This window comes from Eptesicus fuscus, chromosome 6 (genome assembly GCF_027574615.1).
Source record: "Eptesicus fuscus isolate TK198812 chromosome 6, DD_ASM_mEF_20220401, whole genome shotgun sequence".
NCBI lineage: Eukaryota > Metazoa > Chordata > Mammalia > Chiroptera > Vespertilionidae > Eptesicus > Eptesicus fuscus.
In genome coordinates, this window is record NC_072478.1 from 16485447 (window position 1) to 16510769 (window position 25323).

The following is a 25323-nucleotide window of genomic DNA, read 5'->3' on the forward strand; positions in this document are numbered from 1 at the left end:
TACCAGTTCCTATTCTCTGGGTCCTTAATCCCAAAGAACCAGAACTACAGAGCTTCAGCCTCCTCTCTGTGAATTTCTCCAGTTCAGTCTTGCTCAAGAATACTGGTTTTGCCATGAGGCACTAAAGGAAAGGTCCAGAAATCCCACTCAGACCAGCAGTGAATGGGATACTAGAGTCTCCCAGATGATAGAGGGATGACCCAGTGAAGCAAGAGGGGTTCCGTTTGATACCCAGCTGTCTCTCCCTAAGCAGAGGGACCCCAACCACCATATCAAAGGTTTATATTCAGGACACCCTAGGGATTCTCAGGCATGGGCAGGGTGAAGCCAGGAGGGGCAGCCAGGGGGATGTGGGCAGTTGTAATTGCACAAAAAATACACTTTTTTACTAGAGCCAGGGATGGCTTAGGGGAAACCCCAGTGGAGAATTACAAGGGGACGATGACTTTTTCTGAATATGCTTTTAGTTCCAATTTCCAACTGTTTAATTAAATGTCCATATTAAATATATATACACACATAGATTTTAATTTGGAGTGTCCTGGGCACTGACACTGCTCCATTTTATCCTCCTTGTTCATATGGTTTTGAGAAACATCATGAACTTCAGCATTTTTGCCTAACCAGTATCTGCCCGCTTTTGGGTATCAACAACTAACTGCCCTGCAGGGAACACTCATTCTGACTTTCAGTCCATGAGATGTGAATGAAGCTGGTCTCACCAACTCCCTCTCCCCACAAACACCTCTTCTCAAGTTGGAAGCCTCGGACAATCAGTAGAGCCTTCTTTGCTTGGGTGGCTGATTTGAAGGATAACACAAGCCTCCAGTGCCAGAGGTCACTACTTGAAGAGAAATAGGCCAAGAGAGTGAACCCACACAGAGGAAAACAGAGACAAAGGTAGAGAGAGAGACACTGTCTGAGCTCCTGGATCCAACCATGCCTTAAGATATGTCTGTGTGGTCCAGTGGTTAGAGCATTGGCCCGTGCAATGAAGGGTCTAGGATTTGATTCCCAGTCAGCAGTACCTGGGTTGCAGATTCATTCCCCAGCCCAGGCCAGGGCATGTGCAGAAGGTAACCAATCGATGTGTCACTTTCATCTCTCTCTCTCTCTCTCTCTCTCTCTCTCTCTCTCTCTCTCTCTCTCTCTCTCTCTCTCTCTCTCTCTCTCTCTCTCTCTCTCTCTCTTCCCTCCCTCCCCCCTCATTCCCTCCTCCTCCCATTCTATCTAAAAGCAATGGAAAAATATCCTCGGGTGAGGATTAAAAAAATAGACAGTCCTGCCTTTTCAGTGTGTCAGCTAATTCTCTATTTTGCTGAAGTTGATTTGAAGTCCATTTTCTGTCCCTGGCACTAACTGAGACTGCAGCTTCTGGGAGTCAAGTGCAGGGCTGGGCCTTCTACAAAAGTGCTTCTCAGTCCTGCCACTATCTTGCGAGACTGGAGAGGAAACAGAGACAGAGCACATTGATGGCAACTTCCCCATAGCCAGTTAAGAGCCAGAGCCAGAACTGGAACTCAGGCCTGACAGCAGAACTCAGCTTCCTTCTCTGTACTGGGTTTTGTACGGTTTAAATGAGATTAACATGAGTCAAGTGCCTGGCTCATAAGTGCTCAAAAGATGCTGTTTACCCTGATCACTTCCATATGTCTGCACTAAGCTGGTTTCCGGGCACAGAAAAAGATTTGGGGGCGGGGGGAGAAGGGAGGGGTTATGAGGTCACAAAACTGGGCAATGGCCCCAGGGCAGAAGTGAGGTACCAGGGCTCATCCCCATTCACCCCTCACCCCAGCAGTAACAAAATCCATCTTAAACCCTGGTGATGAGTCAGAGGAAGCCTCGAGCCTACTCATTGCACAATGGCCAGAACTTGACCCAAGCCTTCCTCCGGCTCCACTGACCCTTAGTACTGAGGAGGGTGAGGTGGAGGCATCCGGTGACCCAGGAAGAACCCAGACCTGATGTTTTCACTTTCTTAGTTCATCAAAGAAAGCTGCTGCCACCCAGTGTGGCCAAGGTAGGGCTTTTCCCAGCACCCTGTGGCCTTTGTAAACTGGGGTGGATCTCATGGTCCCCGTCACACTTGGGGAAAATATCCACCCTCCTCCCAGTGACCCACGAGGTTCATGCCCCCCTCCCTGGCCCCTCACTGCCTTTTCTTTTTTTTTTTTGTCTAAAGTTTTACACATGTCTCCTTTTTCCCCAATTGATCCCCCCCCCACCCAGCCATTCCCACTCGCCACCTTTATACATACTACTGCTTTTTCCCAGACTGCTCCCCGCTGCCCCCCAGATCCTTTCATAGCTGGCACCTTCTCATCTTTCAGGCCTCTCCTCTGAGAGACCCTCCCTGAGGGCCCTATCTGAAGTGTGCCCTGTGTGTTTCCCATGACCAGGAAACATCCCACTCTCGAAAGGCAGCTGTGTCCAGCCTCCTGTCTGCTAGCCTGTAGACTGAGCTGAGATCAAAAGCCAAACACCACCGGGCTAGAGTTCCGTGTGTGATGCAGAAAGGACACAGACACACCCAGTTCCCTACTTTTAAGACTTGTTCTCTGTCCCTTGAAGGCTCTGAGAACTTGAGGTCTCATATTATACTTGTCTGTTCATTCTGTTTTCCTGGGTCCCCAGAGCTAACGTAAGACGAGGCACAGTGGGGTAATTAGGAAGCGTTTGTTAAATGAATCCTTTTCTGCTGGGAAACTCCTATTCATCCCTCCTCCAGAAAGACTATCCTGACCCCTAAGGAGAGCTGTGTTCCTCACTCTAGGCTCACCCAGTCCTAGGTCCTTCTCCGGCCAGTTCTGACCGAAGGGGCTGGGAGTGTCCAATTGTTAAATAGTTTCACTTTAGTTACAGAGCACGGCCAAGTGTAAGCTAAGAGGTGGGTCCTCATAAGCCACTTCCTGCTGCTTCCAGGATTTAATTTTCTCTCATCTGCTCCGTAGATCTGCCTGGCTCCACTGGTTCCTTGCCAGTTTCCCCAGCATCATCTCCCACCCTTCCCTTTCTAATGTCCTCCACTTTAGCCTTGCTGCATCCTGCCTCAGGGCCTTTGCTCAGGCTGTCTTCCTGTCTAGAATGCCCCTTTCCCTGCATCCAGGCCATAATACCCCTCAACATGAAGTCTCTAAACGCAAGCTAAATGAAAACCTACGCTGAGCACTTCTGCATGGCCCAGCCCTTGCTGACTCTCCAGCTGTGTAACAACAGGAAAGTGACTTCACGTCTCAGTGTCTTGCTGTCCACCCATGTTAAAAGTGAACAGTGGCAATCCTCATAGCAGGTTCTTGGGAGATTAAATAGATAATGAAAATAAAGCACTTAGCTTAGTGCCTGCTTCCTCACCAACACGCAATAACTCTTAGGGGAAGCAACCCCTGTCTGGAGATGTGAGTTTTCATGCCTTGCTTTTCTGCACTGCCTTATAGGGAACCTTAGTCAATCTGGGGTACCCACATTGCATGGAGGTGAATTTGGGCCATGGGGGTGGGGAGGCAAAGAGGAAAGCCATCCAGAGCCTATCTTTGACTTCCAAACCAGACCTTCATCAGACAGAGTTTTGAAAGGTAAAGCCAGAGCCAGGTTTAATTGTGATGTGAAAGGAAGAACCAGGCAATAGAAGCCATAAATGCCAGACACAGTGCTCACTCCATACAATTGAAGAGGTTAGATGAGGACGAAGGTCCCTGTCCCCCCTCCCCTGGGCTGAGTGTGGGGTAGAGGGTGAGACAGGGCAGGATTGCCAAGGAGAGTAGCAAGAGGCTGGAGCTGACAGGGGCAGGAACCTAGGGGGATGGCTCTAGGGATGGCAGGTGGGGCAGGGCAAGCAGTCCAGTCCCTCCCCTGCAACCACCATGCAGAGGGACATGCAGTGACAACACAATGCAGATACTTGGCTGAGCTGCAGCTGAACTCCCTCACACAGCACCCCTCCCACTATCCCAAAACCCGGGACACCTATAGTCCCAACCTACATGACAAAAGGTAATTCCTGACCTCCAGGGGGCACTGGCTTTTCTTTTGGTGGCCCAGTGGGTTTTTCTTTCTGGAGGCCCAGCATCTGAATCCCCATTCAAGCCTAGGGAGCCCCCACCATGGGAAGTCAGCCCCCCACTGACAACAGAAGCCTCAAAGTCAACAGTTTGATGGATCAAACTGTGGGCCTCAGTTCCCCATCTGTTCCTGTGTCCCGCCCCGTGCCACACCGTTGTGCATCCTTCCTTTGTAAGAAGGAGGATATTTCCCAGTCCTGATTTGGGGCTTGGCCATGTCATTTACTTTGGCTAACGGCATACGGGCAGAAGCATCAGCATACAAGTTCTGAATCTGGACCTTAGGAGGCCTCACGTGACTCCACTTGTCCTCTGGCACCATTTTGGGAGAACTTTACGTGAGCTGGCTGCTGGTCTGAGGATGAAGACAGGTTGGGCTATGCACCCCTCCCCCTCCCCCACCTGCTCCTCCACAGCCTTGCACCTGGAAGCAGAGCTGCTCAATTGAGGGCAGCACAGAACAGGCATCCCAGTTGAGTCACAGATACACGAAAAACACCCATTTACTTTTTTCTTTATTTATTTTGTTAGCCCTCACCCAAGGATATTTTTTCCATTGATTTTTAGAAAGTTGAAGGGAAGAAAGGATGGAGGAAGGGAGGGAGGGAGGGAAGGAGATGAGAGGGAGAAGAGGAAGGGAGGGGAGGGGAGGGGAGGGGAGAGAGAGAGAGAGAAGAGAAACATTGAAGTGAGACACATGAATTGGTTGCCTCCCACACGTGATCTGACCAGATCTGGGGATCAAACCCGAAACCCAGGTACATGCCCTTGACTGGAACTCGAACCCAGAACTCTCTGGTGCACAGGCCAACGCTCTAACCATTGAGCGACACGGCTAGGGCCCAGCCATTTATTTTTGCATGCCACTGAAACTTGGATTGTTTGCTACATGTTGTCAGCAGCTGACTAGCACACTCACATACTCACTTTCCTGGGGATCCAGACAGCTAGGTTGGCACAGGACACGGACTAGGCCAATAGGATGTTTCCACTCAGGAAAAAGTGATGCAAAGAAACAGCATCAAGGCAGGAGTATCCAGTTTCCAGGGACAGCTATGGCCGAGTGCCAAGGGCAGATGACTACCAGTTGAGACATCTGGATTCTGTGGTGGTGGCAGAAGCGTCCTCACCAGTCAGTCCCCTGACCTGATTTCAGCTGATCACCCCAGCTGCCTTGCCACCTTGATTCTTACTGTTTTCTGAGCCTAATTTTCCAGTCTTCCTGCCACTTCTGTGAGCAACCCAACAGCCCTCCAAAGCACATCTTTGCTATTGAAATTGGCCAGTTACTGTTGTTTGCAAATAAAATCCCTGACTTACATAAGACTGGGAAATCCCAGCATCTGTTACCTTTACATTATAATTTTGTTAAGTGTTTGGGTTGCAAATAACAGAATAGCTGACCACTAGTATCTTAAGATACTACGACTCTTGAGCAGTACAGACATTGTGACTCTCAGAAAAAGGAGTCTGGAGATCAGAGGTTCCAGGGTAGAACTGGTGGCCTCATGATTTCAGGGCTCTGGGAGGCAGCCTCTCTGTGCTTCTCTTAACTTGCTCCTCATGGCCACAAGAGGGCTGCAGAAACTCCTGCATACTGTCCTCATAGGAAGCATTAAGGGATTGAAGGGGGCAATAAGGCCTTTTCCATGACCAGAAACCCCCAGCTCAGACCTTCCCTTAAAGCTTGGCCAGAGCTGGGAAATTTGCCCAGGCTGAAAAAAATCCCCGCAAAAGGCATTACCAAAAAAAAAAAAAAAGCTGAGCCAAATCCTAAATTAACCCCCACCCAACTCTGGGCACACTGCTGCTGGTGCCAAATCAAGGCTCTATGGGTGAGGAGGGAGAAATGGCTGCCGGAATAGCAACAGTAGGTCAGTCACAAGAATTAAGCTGGGGTCTTTCCTTAAAAAAAAAAAAAAAAATGTTTTTATTGATTTTAGAGAAAAACATCGATGTGAGAAACACTGATCAGTTGCCTCCCGCCTGCACTCTGACCAGGGATAGAACCCGCAATCTGGGCATGTGCCCAGAGTTAAGCTGAGGTCTTATTGTGTGGGGAGCATGGTCTCATGGACCATCTGCCCTTGGGGTCCACGGATAGCGCCCACAGACACTAGAGTGGATGAGGCTCTGCTCCCACCTCCCCACCCAGAAATTCTCATTTGTGTAACAAACATTCCTGGCTGTGCCTCCTGGGACACACGGCCAGGTGCCCCTAATAAAACCCGTGCGCGGAGACTCCACCATGAGAAGGGAAATCTCTGGGGCCGTGAGAACAGAGGAGCTGTAGCTACATTCCAGGACACAAAGCCAGGGGCAGATTTCCAAACTGGCCAGGTCTGGGGCAGATTCCCACCTCACACGGCTCCCCCGAGGCCCCTTTGGCCCTTGCTGGCTGAAAGGCCCCAGAAGTCACACTTGGCCTCCCTCTCACGGGCCTGCATCCCACTGTCCCTGGAGACAGCGTTTTCCCACAACCCCAGCCCAGGTGCAGAGGGAGGCTCCAGGAGCCCGAGGTGGGGAAGCAGGCCATCTGGAAGGAGACGGGCTTTCCCCAAGCTCGGTCCTCATGCACAGTGGATGCTGCCCTGGGCGAAAGGTGAAGAGAAGTGATAAGGTGATAGGCTGCAGACTCCTTCAGGGAGCCACACAGAAAGAAAGGGCCAGGCTGGCCCAAGGGCATGTGCACAAGCTATTTGTTCAACTGTGTATGAGCAAGCACGTGTGTGCAGGTATGCCTGAGTAAGCATGTGTGTGTGTGTGTGTGTGTGTGTGTGTGTGTGTGTGTGCAAGCCTCTGTGTATGGGTACACATGTTCTGCCTTTCTCCAAAGGACACAAACATTCACAAAGTTTCAAGCCAGTTTCTGCTAAATTAAAAACAGCTTTTTCGTGTTTAAAGTTTACAATACGAAAAATAATTTTCCTTTCTTCCGGGGGGGGGGGGTGAATGGAGAAGGAGGGGTAGAGGGCCCCCGAGAACATTCCACGAACCAGCCCAGACGGTTACGCACAATCGACTGGTTAGATACGGCAGCACCCCCTCCACCCTGCACCGGCACCCCTGCCAGCTCATTGGGGACAAGATGTTCTGAGGTGTGAGCTGATCTGGGGGAACTTGTGGCTGGCAAAGGCTTCTCACTGCCCCCTGAAGGGGCCGTGCCTCTAGCAGAAAAGGGTTCTCTTGGGGGAGCTCAGGTTAGGGAGGTGAGAAGAGGCCAAAATGTTCTGGTAAGTCCCCAAGGACTACTGCTTTCCTTTCAATGCCCCTGAAAGCATGGGCTCCTTCCTGGTTCCCAACCAAGTTCCTATTTCAGCACTGCCTCCCAACTCAGCCTCCCCCTGGGGGCCCCGTGCCTGCGGGAGGGAGCACCAGGCCTGTGGTATGTTTTGAGGGTGACCTGGAAGCCTCCCCTCTCAGAAGGCTGTACATGAACAAGAAGGCCGTCTCTACCAAAGTGCAGCCCCATTCACAGTGAGGCTGCCACAAAAGCAAGGACTGAGGCAACTTGTGGAGCTCTTGGGCCCCTATGGAAGCGTAATGACTTCATGCCTTCTTTAGGCCTGCCCTTTCTCTTCTGCATTGCAGCCTCTGGGGAGAGGGGCTCCACAGCCACCCGATCTTGCACCCCAGAACTGAGCAGATGGAGACAGAACCTGTGAGGACTGAAGGCTGGTTGGTGGCAGGGGGCCAGACCACCAGGCACATAGAACAGCCTGGAGCGTTGCCGGAGGCCAGGAAGTTTGCCCTCTGTCTTCCCAGCATCCCGTAGAAGAACCGGCCCCACTTCCTGCTGCCCTCACTCACATCCCTGAGCTAAAGACTGGACCTTTGCCAGCTCTTCTGCAAGGATGGGAAAGGGTGAGGTGGGAGAGGGGGCCCCAAATGCACAGAGGACAGGAGGAATCTGTGACCTATCAGGCTCCACAAACTCGGCACTGGGCCTGCTCCATCTTTTCACCATAACATTTTTATTAAATACAAGGAAAATATTAGGAGACGACGTCTGCTAAGGTATGAGGTTAATTCTTTACACAGCGAGTGGGTCACAGAAACATGACATCAATCGTCTGTTAGCAGCAGAAGAGACACTTTAAGTTGCCCCAAGGGTATAAATCCCATTTATAAGGCAGCGGTGCTGGCCTCTTAAAAAAAAAGCAAAATGGAACAACAATAAAAAGATTTAGAGACCAAAACAAATGTGGCTGGAGATGCCATGAAGCCCTTGAAGAGAGGCTCCTGCCCACTGACTCCAGCTGGTGGCCTTGGCCAGGTGGCACTTCATTCACCCTGAACACAGGACACAGGGAGTGCGGGGCTGGAGAGCGGATGAAATGAAAATCCTGAACAGACCTGCGGAGTGCAGGTGCACTGGGATCCTGAAGCAGGATCCTCCTTCATCTGTGGGACAGGGACATATCAGCCCAGTTCTCCTCAGGGCCCCCATGTGGCTCAGTGCCCGGTGGAAGGCCCGACATCCATGAGGACCAGCTCTGGAAGCTGTGGTTTCTCCTCCTGAAAGCGAATGAGCAAAACACCCTGAGGTGGTCAGACCAAGGACAGGAACAGGAACACACACTGAACCCTCCTGTGCGGCCCTCTCCCATTCAGCAGCTTAGGCTATTGGGGAGACAGAACTGTCCTCTGGTCATCAATCCAAGTTGGGTGCTTCTAAGCCCCTCCAGCTCCAGAGAAGTGGGGTGCAGTTATCTATAATAATAAAAGCGTAATATGCAAATCAACCAAACAGCAGAACGACAGTCCGGGCGACTTCCTGGACGACCGCACTTTGACAAGCACTGGTGCCAGGCCAGCCAAGGCGGGTGCAATGCGATTGGTCGGGGGGAGGGGGCAGAGGGAGGCCCAGGCCACTTGGCCCGCAGCACTGCGGTGGGTGGGCGGGGCCTCCCTCTGCAGAACCATCAATCATGGAGTCCCACAAAGGGAGGCCCAGGCCAGGCAAGCGAGATCGATCGCACCCCATGCTTGTCGATCGCACCCCATGCTTGTCGATCGCACCCCATGCTTGTCGCCCACAGAGGGAGACGATGGGTGATGGGGAGAGGGGAGGGGGAAGTGGGGGGCAGCGCCACAGATGGCAAGCAGTGGCAGCAGAGGGGGCGGGGCCAGCCGCTGGCAGCCAGGGGAAGGAAAGCCCCGATAGGCCCTGATCACGGGGCACAGGCACAGCTGAGGGACACTCCCCTTCATGCACTGGGCCTCTAGTTTAAAAATACATGTGTGTGCCCTGGCCAGAATGCTCAGTGGTTAGAGCATCAGCCCATGCACCAAAAGGTTGTGGGTTCGGTTCCCGGTTAAGGGCACATACCTGGATTGCAGGTTCGTTCCCTAGCCCTGGTTGGGGCACACGCGCGAGACAACCAATCGATGTGTCTCTCTCACATCAATGTTTCTCCCTCTCTCTCTCTCTCTCTCTCCCTCCCTTCCACTCTCTAAAAATCAATGGAAAAAATATCCTTGGGTGAGGATTAACAAAAACAAGCAAACAAAATACACATGCGCAAGAAACTTGGGCAAGAAACTTGGGATGGGGAGAGTGGCATACTATGAATTTGGATTGACACGAATGAGCCTGCATTTGAACATCTGAGACTGCTGGACTGAGGGATGGGAGAAGTGGGACATAACAATACCCCAAAGAGACCCACTATTCCAACCCATGAGTGAGGAGCCTGTGCAGACGAGGAAACTGCCTCAGGCTCAAGTTTTCTGCCACAACACATCGGCCTCCTCACTGGCAGGCTCCCTGGGCAGGCAGAGAGCCAAGATCTGCTTTGGGAAGGAAGGACCCTAGGAAGGAGTCTTATCAACAAAATGGGACTATACAGCCAGCCCACGGGAAGGGGGCCCAAGGTTCTCTATAGGACACGTGCTCGCCAAACCCCTGGCAAGAACAGCATGCAGCCAGGTCATGTGTGTGTGTGTGGGGGCGGGGAGGGCATCCCGGGAGCTACCTCCTGCTTCCAGCCCGGGGCAGCAGGACCGGGGCACAGGCAATGCCTGCAAAAGACTCAGGAAAGTGCAGGTCACGTTCCCATTCATCTGTCTCGGTGTTGTATACCTGCACGATGCCTGTCACATTGTTGAGGCGCCAGTTATAGCCCCCAACAACATAAATTTTTCTGTCCAGCAGGCAGCAGCCGGCCTCTGACTGGCCGGCCCTCATGGGGCTCACGCTGGTCCACTGGTCTGTTTCGGGTACATAGTACTCTACAGCTAGCACGTCAAAGCAGCGGTCCATGTGGTCCATGCGGCCACCCAGGGCATAAATGCGGCCGCCAGCACCCACCATGGCATGCAACACACGGGGTTCGCTCATGGGTGCCTTGAACTCCCACTGGTCGACTGCCGGGTCATAGCAGTGCAGCGCCTTCTTGTCCTCCACTGAGATGCCATAGCCACCTGAGATGTAAAGGCGACCCCCGGCCGAGGCACCTGCGTGGCCCCAGGTGCGGCGCTTCAACGAGCAGGCATAGCCCCACTCGTTGCGCCGTGGGCAGTATCTCTCAACTGAAGCCAGACTGCCGGCCCGGTTGCGGCCACCCGTGGCATAGACCATGCCACACAGCACGTTCAGCTGGAACTGGATGCGGCTCTCCTGCATGGCCTGCAAGCGCAGCCATCGGTTCAGGTGAGGGTCGTAGCGGTAGCAGGCATCCACTGCACCCTCACCACTGCGATACTGCAGGTGCTGGCCCCCGGCCACATACACGAAGTTGTCCAGCACAGCCACACATGTGTGGCTGCAGCCCACTTCCATCTCTGTGAGCTCACGGAAGTGACAGGCTCCTGGCTCAGGCAGCTGGTATACTTTGCTACTGACAGCATGGTCACTGTCAGTATAGGGCGTGCCACCAAAGGCCACCAGCGAGGGCACATCAGAGCGCACAATCGTGCGCGGGGACTGCATCTCGTGCTGCCGAAAAGGCAGCACCTGGTAGTTGAAGGCCTCCAGCAGGTACTGGCGGCATAGCACGTCCTCCACCATGAGGTCCAGCGTCTGCACACTATCCACCAAGTCAGACGAGTGCATGAGTGGGAAACGGATATGGCAGAGCACATGGCTGGCGCGTGGCCGCCGGGCAGGGTCATGCTGCAGCCAGCGGACAGCAGCTCGGAACAGGTCGATCTCGGCACAGCTCTGTAGGCGGTTGCTCTGCAGGAAGAAGACGAGGCGCTCCAGTGGCAGCTGCAGGAAATCATCTTCCGCAGCGATCTGCAAGAAATGCCGGAAGGTGAAGGCATCCACCGACTCTTTGAGTGAGGCCAGGCTGAAGGTGGTGGCCATGTGACCAATGTGCAGGCAGGTCTCCACGCTCATGGCAGCCTTGAGGAACTCCTCACACAGCTCCACCACTGGTAGCATCTGCAGGAACACAGCTGCGCCCAGCACATCCTGCACACAGTCCAGGTCCAGCGTCACCTCGGCACTGTAGGCGAAGTCAATGATGTGCCGCAGGCCACGCGCTGACAAGCCCTTCAGTTCAATGATGTCCTGGCTTGCCTCCCTCATGCCGCCTGTGAACATGGCCCTGAGGGTCAGAAACACAGCACGTGGGTTCAGGGCACCAATAGACATTGTGGCCACTGGGATGGCCTGGCCCCGAGACACTGCAAGCAGGGCTTTGCCCACCAGGGGAAAGCAGGCCAGGTATGCATTAAAAACACGCAAAAAATAAAAGGTTTTTCAATCCACCCCAAGCCATGCATCTTCCTACCAACAGCACGCTCTGCCTCTCTCGTGGGGCCCTGCCCAACCTCACCCAGATGTATGCAGCACTGGGGTAGGCTGGTTCTGAGGCTGGGGGCCAACTCCCCACCCCGCCCCCCCCGCTCATGGCATGGCGATGTGGTTGTGCAGGAGACCAAACCTTGGCTTTGGCTCTGAGGGAAAGTTTCCAACCCCATATCAGTGCCCAGCCATGAAGACCAGTTCCTCAGTGAGCTCAGGAAATATAGTGGGGACTCCAAGGGAATACACATCATGGTTCACAGAGTCCAGAACCTCCCCAGCACACTCACCTGAACAGGTGGCTCCACCTTCCCCTGCCTGAATCTCAACTGCTGTCACACAGGGATGGGAAGGGGATAAGGGTCTCTGGTTGGAGTGCCTATTGGGGCCCCCCACTGGGGTCACTGATATGTCCAGAGAAAGGTCCGGGTAGTCAGGGGAGCCCCTGAAAATGACCCACAGGAGTCTCAGCCTATTGTAAGACACCCCCCCATGCTCCCCGTGAATGGCCCCAGGTCCGTCAGCTAGGCTGTCCTGCTCTGGGGCACAGGACCTGGGTCTCAGCACCCTCCCCTCCACAGCCTTCAGGAGGGGCCCTTCCAGGAAAAGGGGTAAGAATCCCAGTGCCTGCTAGAAGTTCATGGGAGGTTCTAAAAGATGTTGCATAAGAGGCTCCTCTCAGAGGGTGAGCTGGTCTTTCATCATAATTGTGACTGCCATCAACATACATCATAAACATAACGGATGACTGATGGAAGGGAACTTCCGTTGGCCATTTGCCTAACGAATGCTTGTCACCCAGTCACTACGCTAGTATGGGCCAGGCTTAGGCCCCAGAGCAGGAACGGCTGAGCTTGATGCTGCCTTGGGACCATCAACGAACAACCGCCCAGCACTCCACAAAGCAGTGCCATATCGCTTCCAGGAGCAGCGCTCTGCCAGCCCCAGGGCCCTACCCCTTCTTGTCCCCGAGAGTCCCATCGGCCTGTCGAAGGCAGAAACAGTCATTGCGACGGGAGGGAGCTTTGCCTTTTAAGGCCTTGCCGCTGCAGTGCCAGCGCAAAAGAGCCTTTAAAGGGCATTTCTGGCTGGGGCGGCCCGCCCGTCCCCAAATCCAGAATAAAAATAGAAGCGGCGCCCCAGATGGCTTGGTTTCTCCAGCTCCCCAGAAGGGCCTCATTGAGCCCGCAGGGCGGGCAGCCGGGGGCACACTGGGCTGGACACCTCGCCTCGGAGTGTGCAGCCTGTGGTGCGCACCTGGGCTGGGACTCGGACACGGTCGCAGCAGCGCCTGTCACCGCTGGCAAAGCAGCGTCAGAGAATCACCCCCAGGACGACACTTTTAGGAAAGGGTCTTCACAGCAGACTGACCCAGACACTCAGCAAGGTCTCGCCTGTCACATGGGGATTGCAACAGAGCCTGGCAAACTAGGGGCCACCGCCTGGGAGTCCCTCCTGTCCTTCGGCCTGAGTACAGGCATCACAAGGGCAGGGACATGTGCCAGTCCCTGCTGGATTCTGAGGCCAGCTCACACAGGTGTCAAAGACACAGCAGAAACCTGGCCAAGCCCTGCCACCCCTCAGGACAGAAACTGCTAATTGGGTGCCCACAGGCCACTCTGTCCCCCAGGTATGTTCTACTGGCCTGTGTAATGTCCCTAAAAAGTCTGCGTAAGTTGCAAACCTGGGAAAAGTGGAAGGTTTACTGAATGTTGGGCCAACACCAGCCACCTTCCCTCAATGCCATCTCTCCGTAGCTAGAGTTGAACTTGCCCCTCTCAGAAGAATCTGCACTCTCCAGCCCATCCCCCAGGCCTGTGCTCACCTGAAGTAGTCGCTGCAGGCAGCCAGGACCACCTTGTGCGCATGGAAGGTCTCTCTGTTGACTGTGAGCACAACGTCCAGGAGCTGGCCCTGTGATCGAAGTGTGGCCAGGCCCTGCAGGAGGCTGGTGCTATGGCAGGGTGCAGAGAAGGTGCACTTGAGAGCTCCATTCTTATCAGCCATGCTATGGGAGAACAGGGTGGGTGTCAGGCTCAGAGGCCTCAGGGCCTCAGCCCGGGGATCCTGGGCAGCTCGCCCAGGCTCTGAAGCTGCCCCAGGCATGGGCTAAATCACCAGAATCCGCCCCAGAGAAGTAGAAACAAGACCTGTGTCCTGACTGCCACCTAACCACTGAGCCTTGGCAGTGGAGTAGAAACCTGGCCAAGCCCTGCCACCACTCAGGCCAGAAACTGCCATTTTCTGCCTATGATATGGACAGGGTTTCAGACAGGACCTGAGGAAACCACATTCCCTCTTTTAAAAAAAAATATATTTTTATTGATTTCAGAGAGGGAGAGAGAAACATCAATGATGAGAATCATTGATCAGCTGTTTCTTGCATGCCCCCTACTGGGGATCGAGCCTACAATCCAGGCATGTGCCCTGACCAGGAATAGAACCATGACCTCCTGGTTCATAGGTCAACGTTCAACCACTGAGCCACACTGGCCAGGCACGTGCCTTTTCTCTTTTTTTAATTGAAGTCAGATTCACATTAACATACAGTTCACCATTTGACATGTACAATTCAGTGGCATTTAGTATATTCACAATACTGTGCAACTGCCACCTCTATCTAGTTCCAGAACATTTCCATCATCCCAGAAAGAAACCCCATCCCCATTAGCAGTCACTCCCTATCCCCCGCTTCACTCATCCCCCTTTCCCATCCCCTGTCAACCACTAATCCACTTTCTGGATTAGTTTGCCTGTTCTGGACATTTCATATAAATAGAATCAGACAACACGTAGTCTTTTGTGGCTTTTGTGTCTGGCTTCTCTCACTCAGTATCATGTTTCAAGGTTCATCTACATTGTAGCATGTATCAGTGCTTCACTCCTTTTTATGGCCGAGTACTATTCCACTGTGTGCATGTATGAATGCACAATTTCTTTATCCCTTCAACTATCTATGGACAGTTGGGTTGCTTCCAACCTCTCCTTTTAAAAACTCTATTCCATTATTTTTTATTCTAAACGTGTCTCCTGAATGCTGCACTCTGAGTGACCACTGTCCCCTAAGCCCCAGCAAGCTGCCCCCATGGGTACACTTATCTCTCCTCTACAGAGGGGGGGATTAAGATGCTGGGTGCTGGCACAGAGCCCATTGTGAGCATGGAGGAGGAACTTGACCTGCAACTTCTCAGGAGGGCTAGGCCCTGAGAACACGGGTGCCTCAGGCCAGCCTCTCACGGGGGGGTCGGGGGGGGAGGGTGCCACCTCCAGAAGGGCCCAGCCTTCAAAGCCCAGCCGCTCTGACACCTGCCCAGCATACCTCTTGTGCCCAGCACTATGGGGTAGGGCAGCCACATGACCACAATGTCACCCTGGCCGTTTTCAGAAGAATTTGGCTGTGGGCTACACTCTTTGACTGCCCAGTCAAGGGGAAAGGTCCATCAGTCCCATCTTTAGGGACAGAAGCAGGCTGAGCAGCTTATCCATCGCCCCAGAGCTGTGAGAGGATAGAGCAGAATCTGAACCTGTTCAGGGAAGCAGCAGGCCGCACGGGATCTTCCTGTCACCTCCTGGCCAATGCAGGATAAACAGAGCAAATTGTGGGGAAGCCACAAAACCAAGAATATCTGCTGTAAGAAGATGGATTTACCTATGGCGGCATCTGCTGGGGGGATGGGGACAAGAGATTCCTGTACCTCCAAATGAGGATTCAGAAGGCAAAGACCATTTTAGAATTTTTTTTAAGTTTTAAAAAGGAAAGTGGTGAAAATAACCCAAATGCCCATCAACGAATGAGTAGATAAATAAAATGTGGTATGTGCACACAATTGAATATTAAGAAGGAATGAAGCTGATTCACGCTACAATGTTGACCAAGATGAAAAATATGATGCTCAGTGAAAGAAGCCAGTCACAAAAGGCCACATGTTGTATGATCACACTTCTATGAAATGCCCAAAACAGGCAAATTCATAGAGACAGAAACCAGATTAGGGGTTGTCCGGGGATGGTAAGGGGAAATGCGGAATGACTGCTAATGGGGACAGGGTTCCCTTTGAAGAGATAAAGTATTCTGGAACTAGATGGAGGTGATGGTTGCACAACATTGTAAATATACTAAATGCCACTGAATTGTTCATTTTAAAATGATGGTTTTTATATTATGTGAATTTCACCTCAAAAACAAACAACAGCCCTGGCTGGTTTGGCTCGGTGGATAGAGCGTCGGCCTGCGGACTGAAGGGTCCCAGGTTCAATTCCAGTCGGGGATACATGCCTGGATTGGAGGCTCAATCCCCAGTAGGGGGCCTCCAGGAGGCAGCCGATCAGTGATTCTCTCTCATCATTGATGTTTCTGTCTCTCTCTCCCCTCTCCCTTCCTCTCTGAAATCAATACAAATATATTCAAACAAACAAACAAACAACAACCCCAAAACAGAACCATCAAAGGGCATCTGAACCTTCTCAGGTCCTACCTAAAACCTTGCATGAAACCCAGCACCTCAGAGTGTATGAGGAGGCCCTCCATTGCCTCCCCCGCAATCCCCCCCACTCCCGTGCATGTCCCCTTTGCTGCTTCATCTCAGAAAACTTTAGTAGAATGTATCAGTGAATGGATGGTTTGGAGGCACCAATACATCACTTCATCCTCCAGACACCTCAGGAGCAGACAAGGTCACCTCCAGGGTCAGGCCTCAGTGCTTCAATAGCCCAGGACTTCCCCAGCCCAGGTCCAGCCTACCTTCCCAGCCTCAGGCTCTCTGAAACTTGCTTTCCCATTCCTGGGACTGACACCTGCCCACAAGTGAGGGCCTGAAATGTGGGCACCAGTCTTCCCAAAAAAGCAGCAGAGGAAAGATGGCCCGTGGGCCCCATTGTCAACCAGCTCCCAAAGCACTCCAGGGGGTAAAAGGACTGACGCCAAGCACAGGGCATGTAGTTGTGCTGGATCCATGCAGTTGCTGCCAACCTCACACAAGCCACCCACCTCAGCGTCCTTCCAGAGAGCCTTAGGAGAGGAGGGCTAACCATGGGCAGATGGGTTACAAGGGTCCCGAAGGCGTGGGGACATGGCTGGGGCACACGGAACATGAGAGGAGGGGCACAGCTTGCACTTGGTAGAAAGGTTTCCCACCCATGGGAAGCCCAGGTGCATGATCTGGAGCCCAGCCCTAGCTGTCTGGGCTGTCAATGCTGTGGGGCCTGGTGTGCCTGGGAGGCTGGGTGTGCAGCCCTCCTGAAGGCCATGGAGGAAAGGAAGAAAAGGGGCTTAGGAGGACCCTGAGTCTCTAGCTTGGCCCAGTTGCCTCTCCCCACCATGTAGGGGGGATGCCCACCTCACTCGGCCCTTCCTCCCCCTGACACAGAGCAGCTGGAGCCACGGCATCCAGCCCACCCTTCCTGACTGGCCAGTCTCTGCTCTGTCAGTTTCCCAAGACCCCACAATGGACCCAAATCCTAAAAATTAGAACAGAATGCCATTGGTTCATGAACTCTCAGGAGTCAAAGAGCCTCAAAGTGCACCACCCCTTGCCCCCATTCTTCCCCAATCCCCAGCCAGGGCTGCTCTCCATAGTACAGCCACTGCCAAGACATCTCCAGGAATGGGGTCTCACTGTGTCCTCTTGCTTACACCCTCTGACAGGCCTCTGGACTACCTCAGCCAAGGCCATATCCCACACAAGCCTCCAAGGACCCCTAAGACATTCAGGTCCATCCTACTCCCCCCCGCCACACACACATACACTGGCTTTGTCAGCCCTTAGACCTTTTCCCATGGGTGGAAGGACACAGCATGAACAAGGAGTGACCTTGTCCTCAATGGGCGCATGCCCTAGGAACTGGGACCAAAGAACTGCTTCACACTGCAGCTGTGGGTGCCCCAGAGAGAAGGGAGAAGAGCAGGGAAGAAAGATACAGTGGCCAGAAAGTGGGGGTGCCCTGGCTTCCCTTCCCAGCCCTGCTACCCTTGCGCTTAGACAGTGATGGCCATGGGGCCTCTCCCTAGAGGGGTAAGAGCTTGGCTGTATCCTGGGTGCTGGGCCTTGGTCCCTGACGCCACAGAGGGCCTTCCTGGCAGCCTTGCCTGGGGCCCTGCCTGCAGCGAAGGCATGCTGAGCTGTCTGTCCCCACTTCCACAGCCCCTCTGTCCCTCCAGCTCCTCTAGCCTGGGCTGGTGAACCACCTTCTCTGTGCAGCACAGTGACCTGAGAGGTCAGGACAGCTGGTGTGACCCCTGGGAGCCCCCCTCCCAGGAGCAGACTTGGACTCAACAGGTCCAAGCACCAGTATGTCGCATTCATCACCAGGACCCCCTAAAGCCCAAACCCAGAGCCTAGCCCTGAGTGGAGTTTCTGGGGGTCAGGCAAGGACCCAAAGGCTGGGAGGTGCAGATCAGTGAGACCCACTCCTCCAGGAAACCTGCCCAGGCTGTACCACAGACCTCACCTCGCCAGGGTCTGACATCCGATGTGAGAAGCAGAGGGAGAATTCTGATCCCTACCCTGTCATCAGCCAGCTGTGTGACTCAGACACATTCCCTGGTCCCCAGGTCTTTGTTTCTTGACTGTCAAATGGGGCAGGCGGGAGCACAGATGTCCCAGGGCTGTGGTGAGGCTCCCATCACCTCCTGGGAAGTGATGGACCACAGACCACCTACTTCTCCCAGCTTCCCTTTGGGCTAGGGAGGTGGTAAGGCTCAGTGGGGGACTGTAACCTGCCACTACCCTTACAAGCCACCTGGGAGCCACGGAACATGGTCATGCACTTGGGAACTTAAAGCCTGGAACCACCCACAGAGCACTGGCACATGGTAGATGCCCATTGAGCCAGGCTGGCCTCTCTGTGGACACCTTGCCTCGCAGATTCTGTACGTTTTGCTAATTTGGTTTCAGATAGTCTCTTTTTTTCTTGGAGACTTTGGGGCAGGGCAGGAGAACTTCTTGTGTTTCCCCTAAGCCCAAGGACTGAAATGCACATTCACATTTTCACGAGAAGATACCACATCAAGGGCAACTTCATTGTGGAGCTGCTCTGTCCCTGAACATATATGGTCCTCCATATGTAAAGAGCCCCAAGAAATCAATACAAAACTAGAAACCTCACAGAAAAAATGTACAAATGATGGGGCTGATGGTTTATAGGAAAGAAAGCACAGCTGGCTGGAAAGACCTGCTCACCAAGGGACTGGCTTTACCCCTCAGGTGGGCAGATTCATCAGGTTACCTCACAGCAGACACTCATGCCTGTTCCCAGTGTCTCACATATCCTCATACTAGCAAATCTACTTCTGGGATTTAGCTGAGGTATACTCACATGTGCACGAGATGAGTGAGAATATTCCCCACATACCATTCCTGGGGGCTAAAGATGGGAAACGAGCTAAATGTCCTTCAAGGAGGTACAAAGAATTACGGTGCCTTCTGATAGGGTCTGCCCTTCAGCTGAGCATAGAGGCAGCTAAAATGTTCATATATGGGAGTTAGGATACCCAGGTTGGAACCCCAACCAAGCCCACTGGGCTGCTGCCTACAGGGTGTGGGCCGAGCTATAACCAGAGTGAGAAACAACCACTTTCTGCGTACACATCCTCCTCGTGCTGGGCAAGGCTCCCAGCACCCCACAAGCTGTTTCCTTCCTCCCATCTCAACGACGGGACAACTGTCCCTGAAGCCCCTGCACTACCCCTCACACATCTCACAGCCTCTGGGGAGCTCAGGGAGGGAGGCAGGAAGCCAGCAGAGGCCAAAGTCCCAGACTGGACAAAGAGGCAGCCATGGCTGGGCAGAGGTGGGCAGGAGGAGGAGGGAGAGCTGAGGCCTGGGACCAATGACTAAAGCAAGGACCCATTACTCAGGCCAGCCAGACAGGGGGTGGCCGCTGTGGCGGGACTATAGGCCTCCTCCAGGAAGGCTGCCGCCGCCTTCCTGGGCCAGTCGGAGTCTCTAGACAGCCACCCGAGCATGGTCACTAGCACTGAGTCATCGGAGCCAGTGCGTCAGCAGCTGGTCAGAGTGTCTCTGGAGGCTGCTCACTGCTGTCCTGGATGACTCTCTGCCCGGATCTGGACGCTGAGGGGCTGCACATGCCCCCACAGACTTGGCCTGTGCTTGGGCTTGTCCTGATCCCCTAACCCTGTGCTGGTGCCTCCCCTTCCTCCAGCACTCATTGGGAACCTCTGGCCGGGCCCAGGCCTGCGCTAGACATGGGAACATGGCCTCTGCTTCCCTTGGGGCTTCCCCTGCACAGGGGCCGATGGCCCATGGGACTGGGTGGAGTAAATGCCCCCAGAAGGACCACCACATGGCAGGATACCCATAATCTCTCAGGGAACCCCAGCCACTGAGCCTATTGTCCACATTGTCACCAGTTCCCTACTGGTACCCTCTACATGGGCTCCTTCTCCCCAGTCCTTCATGGGGTCACCCCATGAATATACTACAGGCTGCCTCAGGTTCTGCTATGAGGAGACCCAGCCCAGGGCAGGACGGTCTAATGGGGAGAGGCCACAGGAAGTACAGAGCCACAGGGTGACAGGGCCCCATGGTGGAGGTGGAAACTCTCCTCCTGTCCTTGCCCACTGCTGGCCCTGGTCTCCGTGGTCAGTTTCCCAACCCTACAGGAGATCTCCAAAGCCCCGGAACAGTTCTTTTCATTGGAATGTCAAAAAAAAAAAAAAAAGAAAGAAAGAAAGAAAAAAGGAAAAAGCAACAACAGGAATTTCATGGAAACATTTCTTTGGGGTTTTGTAAAATCCTTTCCCACCCCCACATGGAGCCCAAAGCTCAGGCCAGAACAGAGTCTGCCGGTATTGCCCCTTTAACATACTGTTCTGACATGCAAATTCCCTCACTTCCCCTCAAAACGGAGAGCACTTCCACTTTCAAAGCCAATTTTGGTTTTATTGTCCATGTGGCTCCAAGGAGCACAGCAGCGCAGCGCAGCTGGTTGGCTCGTACCCCGGCTGACGCTGTACCAGGGAGTTCAGCCACTCCACCCAAAGTCCCAGGAGCATCAGCAGGGAAGATACTGCACTTCAGGGGGCAGAGACCCAGAAAGGGGGACAGAGACCCAGAGACAGAAGGAAGAGAACCAGAGAGAGAGGAACAGAGTTCCAGAGAGAGAGAGAGAGAGAGAGAGGAGGATAGAGACACAGAGAGAGGTGGATAGAGACACAGAGAGAAAGGGGGACAGAGACCCAGAGAAAGAGGGGGACAGAGGCTCAGAGAAAGAAGGGGACAGAGACCCAGAGAAAGAGGGGGACAGAGGCTCAGAGAGGGGGAATTGGACTCTAGAGCCCTGATAAAGCTCTGGCAGCCTGCTGGTCCACTTCTCCGCTCTATTTCACATATCTCCCTCCCCCACCTCCTGTCTAGCCATACTGGAAACTCTGTGACTTCCCGCTCCAACCGCCTCTTCAGGTTCACCTTCACAAGATAGGCTTATAACTAAGCACCTACTGCAAGTGGTTCTTCATAGACAACCTCATGAATTCCCTACCAGCACAGGAAGACGGTGCAACAAGTATCCCCTTCAGTGGGAGACCAAGGCCCAGCATGGCCCCCATACCTGCTCACTACAATGTAGCCTACTGGCTCTGCCAAGGCCATGGCTGGCTCCTGGGACCGCAGCTCCGTGGGTAAGAGGTGCAACAAAGCCAGGGTCTCACATGCCCCACAGAGGCAGACAGCCCAGCCACTGTTACCATGGTTACAATATTGCACAGCTTGGAGAGCTATGCTCACAGCCCAAGGACAGTCTCCAGGATTTGGCACCTTGCTCTGGCTCACAGCCCCCACTCATGTCAGCATCTCTCTCTCTTGGGACTGCTCTGCCCCCCTCACCCTCAAGGGGCAGCAAGCCCATTCTGGGGCCATCCCTACAGATAAGGGGCAGCTCCTTCAGAGATGCCTGCAGTTCTTTGGCAGGGCTTGACCCCTGGGCTTACAGGGGGAGCAGAGAAAAGCTCAGAGCCAGAAGCAGATAAAGGTTCCCACAGTAGTGTCCCAGAAGGCCAGGGCATCAATCCACTGATGGAGACCCAGAGGGAACAGAGTCCCAGAAAAAGGGGGACAGAGACCCAGAGAGAAGGGGACAGAGACCAGGGAGAGGGGGAATGTGGGGGGATCAGAAACCCAGAGAGAAGGGGGATAGAGACCCAGAGAGAGAGAGGAAAACCCAGCCAGGGCCCCAGATCCCAGGTCCTCCAAGCCCTGGACTCTCTCTACAGCATCAGCAGTTGTTTATTTCTCCCTCCTGGTCATCATGCTGGTTATTCTCCGATATTTTCTGTGACAACTTAAAACAGGCTGCCAGCACCACGCCAATCTGTACACCCTGTGGGTGGATGTGTGTGTGTCCAGGGAGGGCAGGAGTGCCAGGCCACCAGGTGGAGGCAGAGCCTAGTCCACACCCTAGAACTTGCCCTGCTTCCTCCAAGAGCCGAAGGCTATGGACATGGCCAGGCCCACTCTGAGCCTACCCTGGGAACACATCACCCACAGAACCCCCCTCTCTGAGCCCTGAAAAATAACTCCAGGCCACACACCCACACATCCCCTCGTCTTCCTCATGGTTCACCATCTGGAGACTTCATCTACTTGTATGGCCTTATTTCTGCCTATCTGTGCCTGCCAAGCAGTGACAGGGTGACAGAAGAGAGGGGGTGTCAGGGAGTGCCCAGAAGGAAGTACTGTGCAACCTGCCCATACCTAGGGCTGGCACCTCCTGAGGGCCCCACATAACACCAGGCAGGCTGAGGCTGGGGAAGGTGGTGGGGCAGACAGGTAGGTTCTGGAACCACATTCACCTTGAAAGAGCCTTCATGAATCCTCTTGAGGACTCTAGAGGTGAGAAAAGCTGCTCCCATCCTGCCCAGCCTGGGTGTCACCAGCCCCACAATGACACCCTGCCCTAGGCCTGCCTAAGATCCCTAATGCACAGAGCCTGGCAGAGTGGCCCTACTCAGTGCTGGTTCCACTCCAGATAGGTCCTGTCAGCTCAATCGTCCTGCCCTTCTGTGACTTGATGGGACAAACAGCACAAACCCCCATGCTCCCCCAATACTCACTGGGTCACAGGGGAGTGCTCTGCAGATACCATCCACCCTCCTGCCAGGAGAAGGGCATGACATCATACCCTGTCACCCCCCTGCCAAAGACCCTGTTGCTCTCCATAGCCTCCCATGGGCCATTGTGAGCCCAGTGCCCCTCAAACTGGGCCAAGACCTGTTCGGGCTCTGAGTCCTCACCCCAGCCTCTTACTGATGCCCCTGGGAGCCCAGGACAAGTGGGGATCTAGCTACTACTATGGACAGGAGGACCACGTAGGCAGCACCTACCATTCCCAGACCTGCCCAACTCTGGCCACTTCTCAAGGCTAGGAAGAAGGAAAAGGACACCCGAAGCCAACGTCCCTTGGCAGCAGTAAGCTTTCTGCTTCCACAGTCCCCATCCCTCCCTGTCCTGGTGAGAACCCACTCCATATAGAGCTATGGGCTGGGTGGTGCAGACCTGGCTCCCAGCTTACCTCTCAGTGGGCAGTCTGGCAAAGGGAACACCACTATCATCCTTCTTACAGACAGGGCATTTAGGCACGGAGAGGTCCAAGGCCACACAGCACACAAGAGGCCTGGCTGGTGTCAGTCTTTCTCTGTAGCCCCAGGTGGGGAGACCCCATGATCACTGAGACCGCTATCTAGGGGTGCCAAGCCACAAAGTGGACGTGGAGCTGTACAGCAGGAAAGGCAGGACGTGGTTCCTGGGTGACGGCCACGACAAGGTTATAGATTAGCCCACTAATCCTCCAGCTGCTACATGGGAGATTGCCCCACTCTGGTGGGTCATTCTGGGAGAGCCATACCCCCCCACCCCCAGGCCTCTCAGATCCCCAACCTGGCTCTATTTGTTTTCCCAACTCATTGCTCTGTCTGGCACACCACCTGTCTGTTCCCAGCCTATCTCCCCAAGGCTGAAACAGGAGCCTCACCAGGGCAAGGTAAGATGGATTCTATCTCCTGCTGAGTTCCTGTGCCAGGCACCATGCCCAAAATGTGCTCAGAGCTCAGTCACACTTATCAACTGGATGCTGCATGGGATGGATGGATGGATGGATGGATGGATGGATGGATGGATGGGTGGATGGGTGGATGGATGGATGGATGGATGGATGGATGGATGGGTAAATGGATGGGTGAGGTAATGGGGGGGGGGTAGCACTGGCTAGAGCTTGACTCCCATCTCTATTCCCTACAAATCTCTGCTACACATACCTGCTCTGTTCACTCCCTCCATGCACCCTCCTGGTCCAAGTCCTGTAATTGGGTATGTTATCCTTTGGGCTCAACCAGGAAGCCCTCAGCAAAATTTCCTCTGGGACATCTGACCTCCACAATTTGCTCATGCTGTGCCCCATGTTGAAGGGCCAACTCCTCCTGCCCTCTAACCCTCCTTATGCTGCACTCCCAAGTCCCCCAGCTCTTCCAAGCCTTCTTGAAGCAGGTCGCCCATGGTCTCCCTTGCCCTCACAGTCCAGCCAGATCTCTCCACAGCCTCCCTTGCCCCACAAAGCCCAGCAGTACCCCCCCCCCCACCCCCTGCCCCATGCCATGAGTAGCAGGGGCAGACTAGTGAGCAGGTCTCAGGCCAAGGCTTTGCCTGTTCCGTTCCCACCCACTGACTCAAAGCCGATCCCAGTATCAGCCCATCCCCCCACATTATCCCTACTTCACTGGGCTTGGAAACAAAGCCACCTGAATGAGCAAAACCCCTTCACTCTACAAATCAGGCAAGTATGTGCATGACTGCACGGCCCCAGAACACCATTCAAAAACCCAGTGACATTCTAACACTGCCAAATTCCAGTGTCTCAGGGCCCAGCCCAGCTGCCTCCCCTGGCAGGACAGGTGTTGAGGCCCTGAAAGGGATGGTTCTGCCAAGTGATATGGCATGTGTTCATGCCCAGTGGTGCCAGGCCAGACACAGGCAGACACAGCTGTGGGGATAGCTCAGCCAGGCCCTTCCAACAGCAGCACAAATTTAGGCATAAGTAGGGATCTGTCATGAACATCTTCATTTTAGGAGGTACCAACATCACTCCCATCTTCTGATAAGGTCCCCGTTTTCCTCAGGGAACCTTCTAGTCTTCACTCTCAGCCCGAGTGGTAAGGATCAGGAGACCCCCATCCCTGGGCTGAAAGAAAAGACTCATGACTCAGCCTGGCCAACCAGAGCCTCCCAGGCTTCCAGGCACAATGAATGGGGTTTTGAATCATCCAATCCAATCCGAGCCTTCCTTGAGACTTTTTCTAGACCCACCAGAATGGAGATTCGCCTTCCTCTGGGGATTCTGGTATAGTGGGGAGCAAGGTGGGGTCACCTTGCCCAGTCAAGAGGGAAAGCAGAGCTGAGAAATGGGAGTCAGATTCCAGGAGAATCATCTGAGCCCTGAAGAGACCTAAAACTGAATTCCTCCCTAAACTTTTTTCAATGTGAACAATGAACTTTTATTTTT

General features: G+C 53.8%; 1 protein-coding gene across 5 annotated transcripts in view; it reads right to left on the reverse strand.

The window, feature by feature from the left end:
- Nucleotides 1–8443: 8443 nt before the first annotated feature.
- The window catches only part of KLHL26 (kelch like family member 26), a 29242-nt gene continuing 12362 nt past the window's right edge, over nucleotides 8444–25323 (reverse strand). Inside the window, exons 2-4 of one of the 5 annotated variants that reach the window (XM_054717256.1) lie at nucleotides 13640–13822; nucleotides 10372–11614; nucleotides 8444–8576 (exon numbers count right to left, since the gene is read on the reverse strand). In XM_054717256.1, coding sequence (XP_054573231.1) covers nucleotides 8514–8576; nucleotides 10372–11614; nucleotides 13640–13822 — 1489 coding nt within the window. In that variant the 3' untranslated portion in view covers nucleotides 8444–8513. Of the gene's footprint in view, nucleotides 8772–10032; nucleotides 11615–13639; nucleotides 13823–25323 lie in introns of those variants that run through there. The other 4 variants (XM_054717255.1, XM_028132449.2, XM_054717254.1 and 1 more) reach the window with 4 other exon arrangements.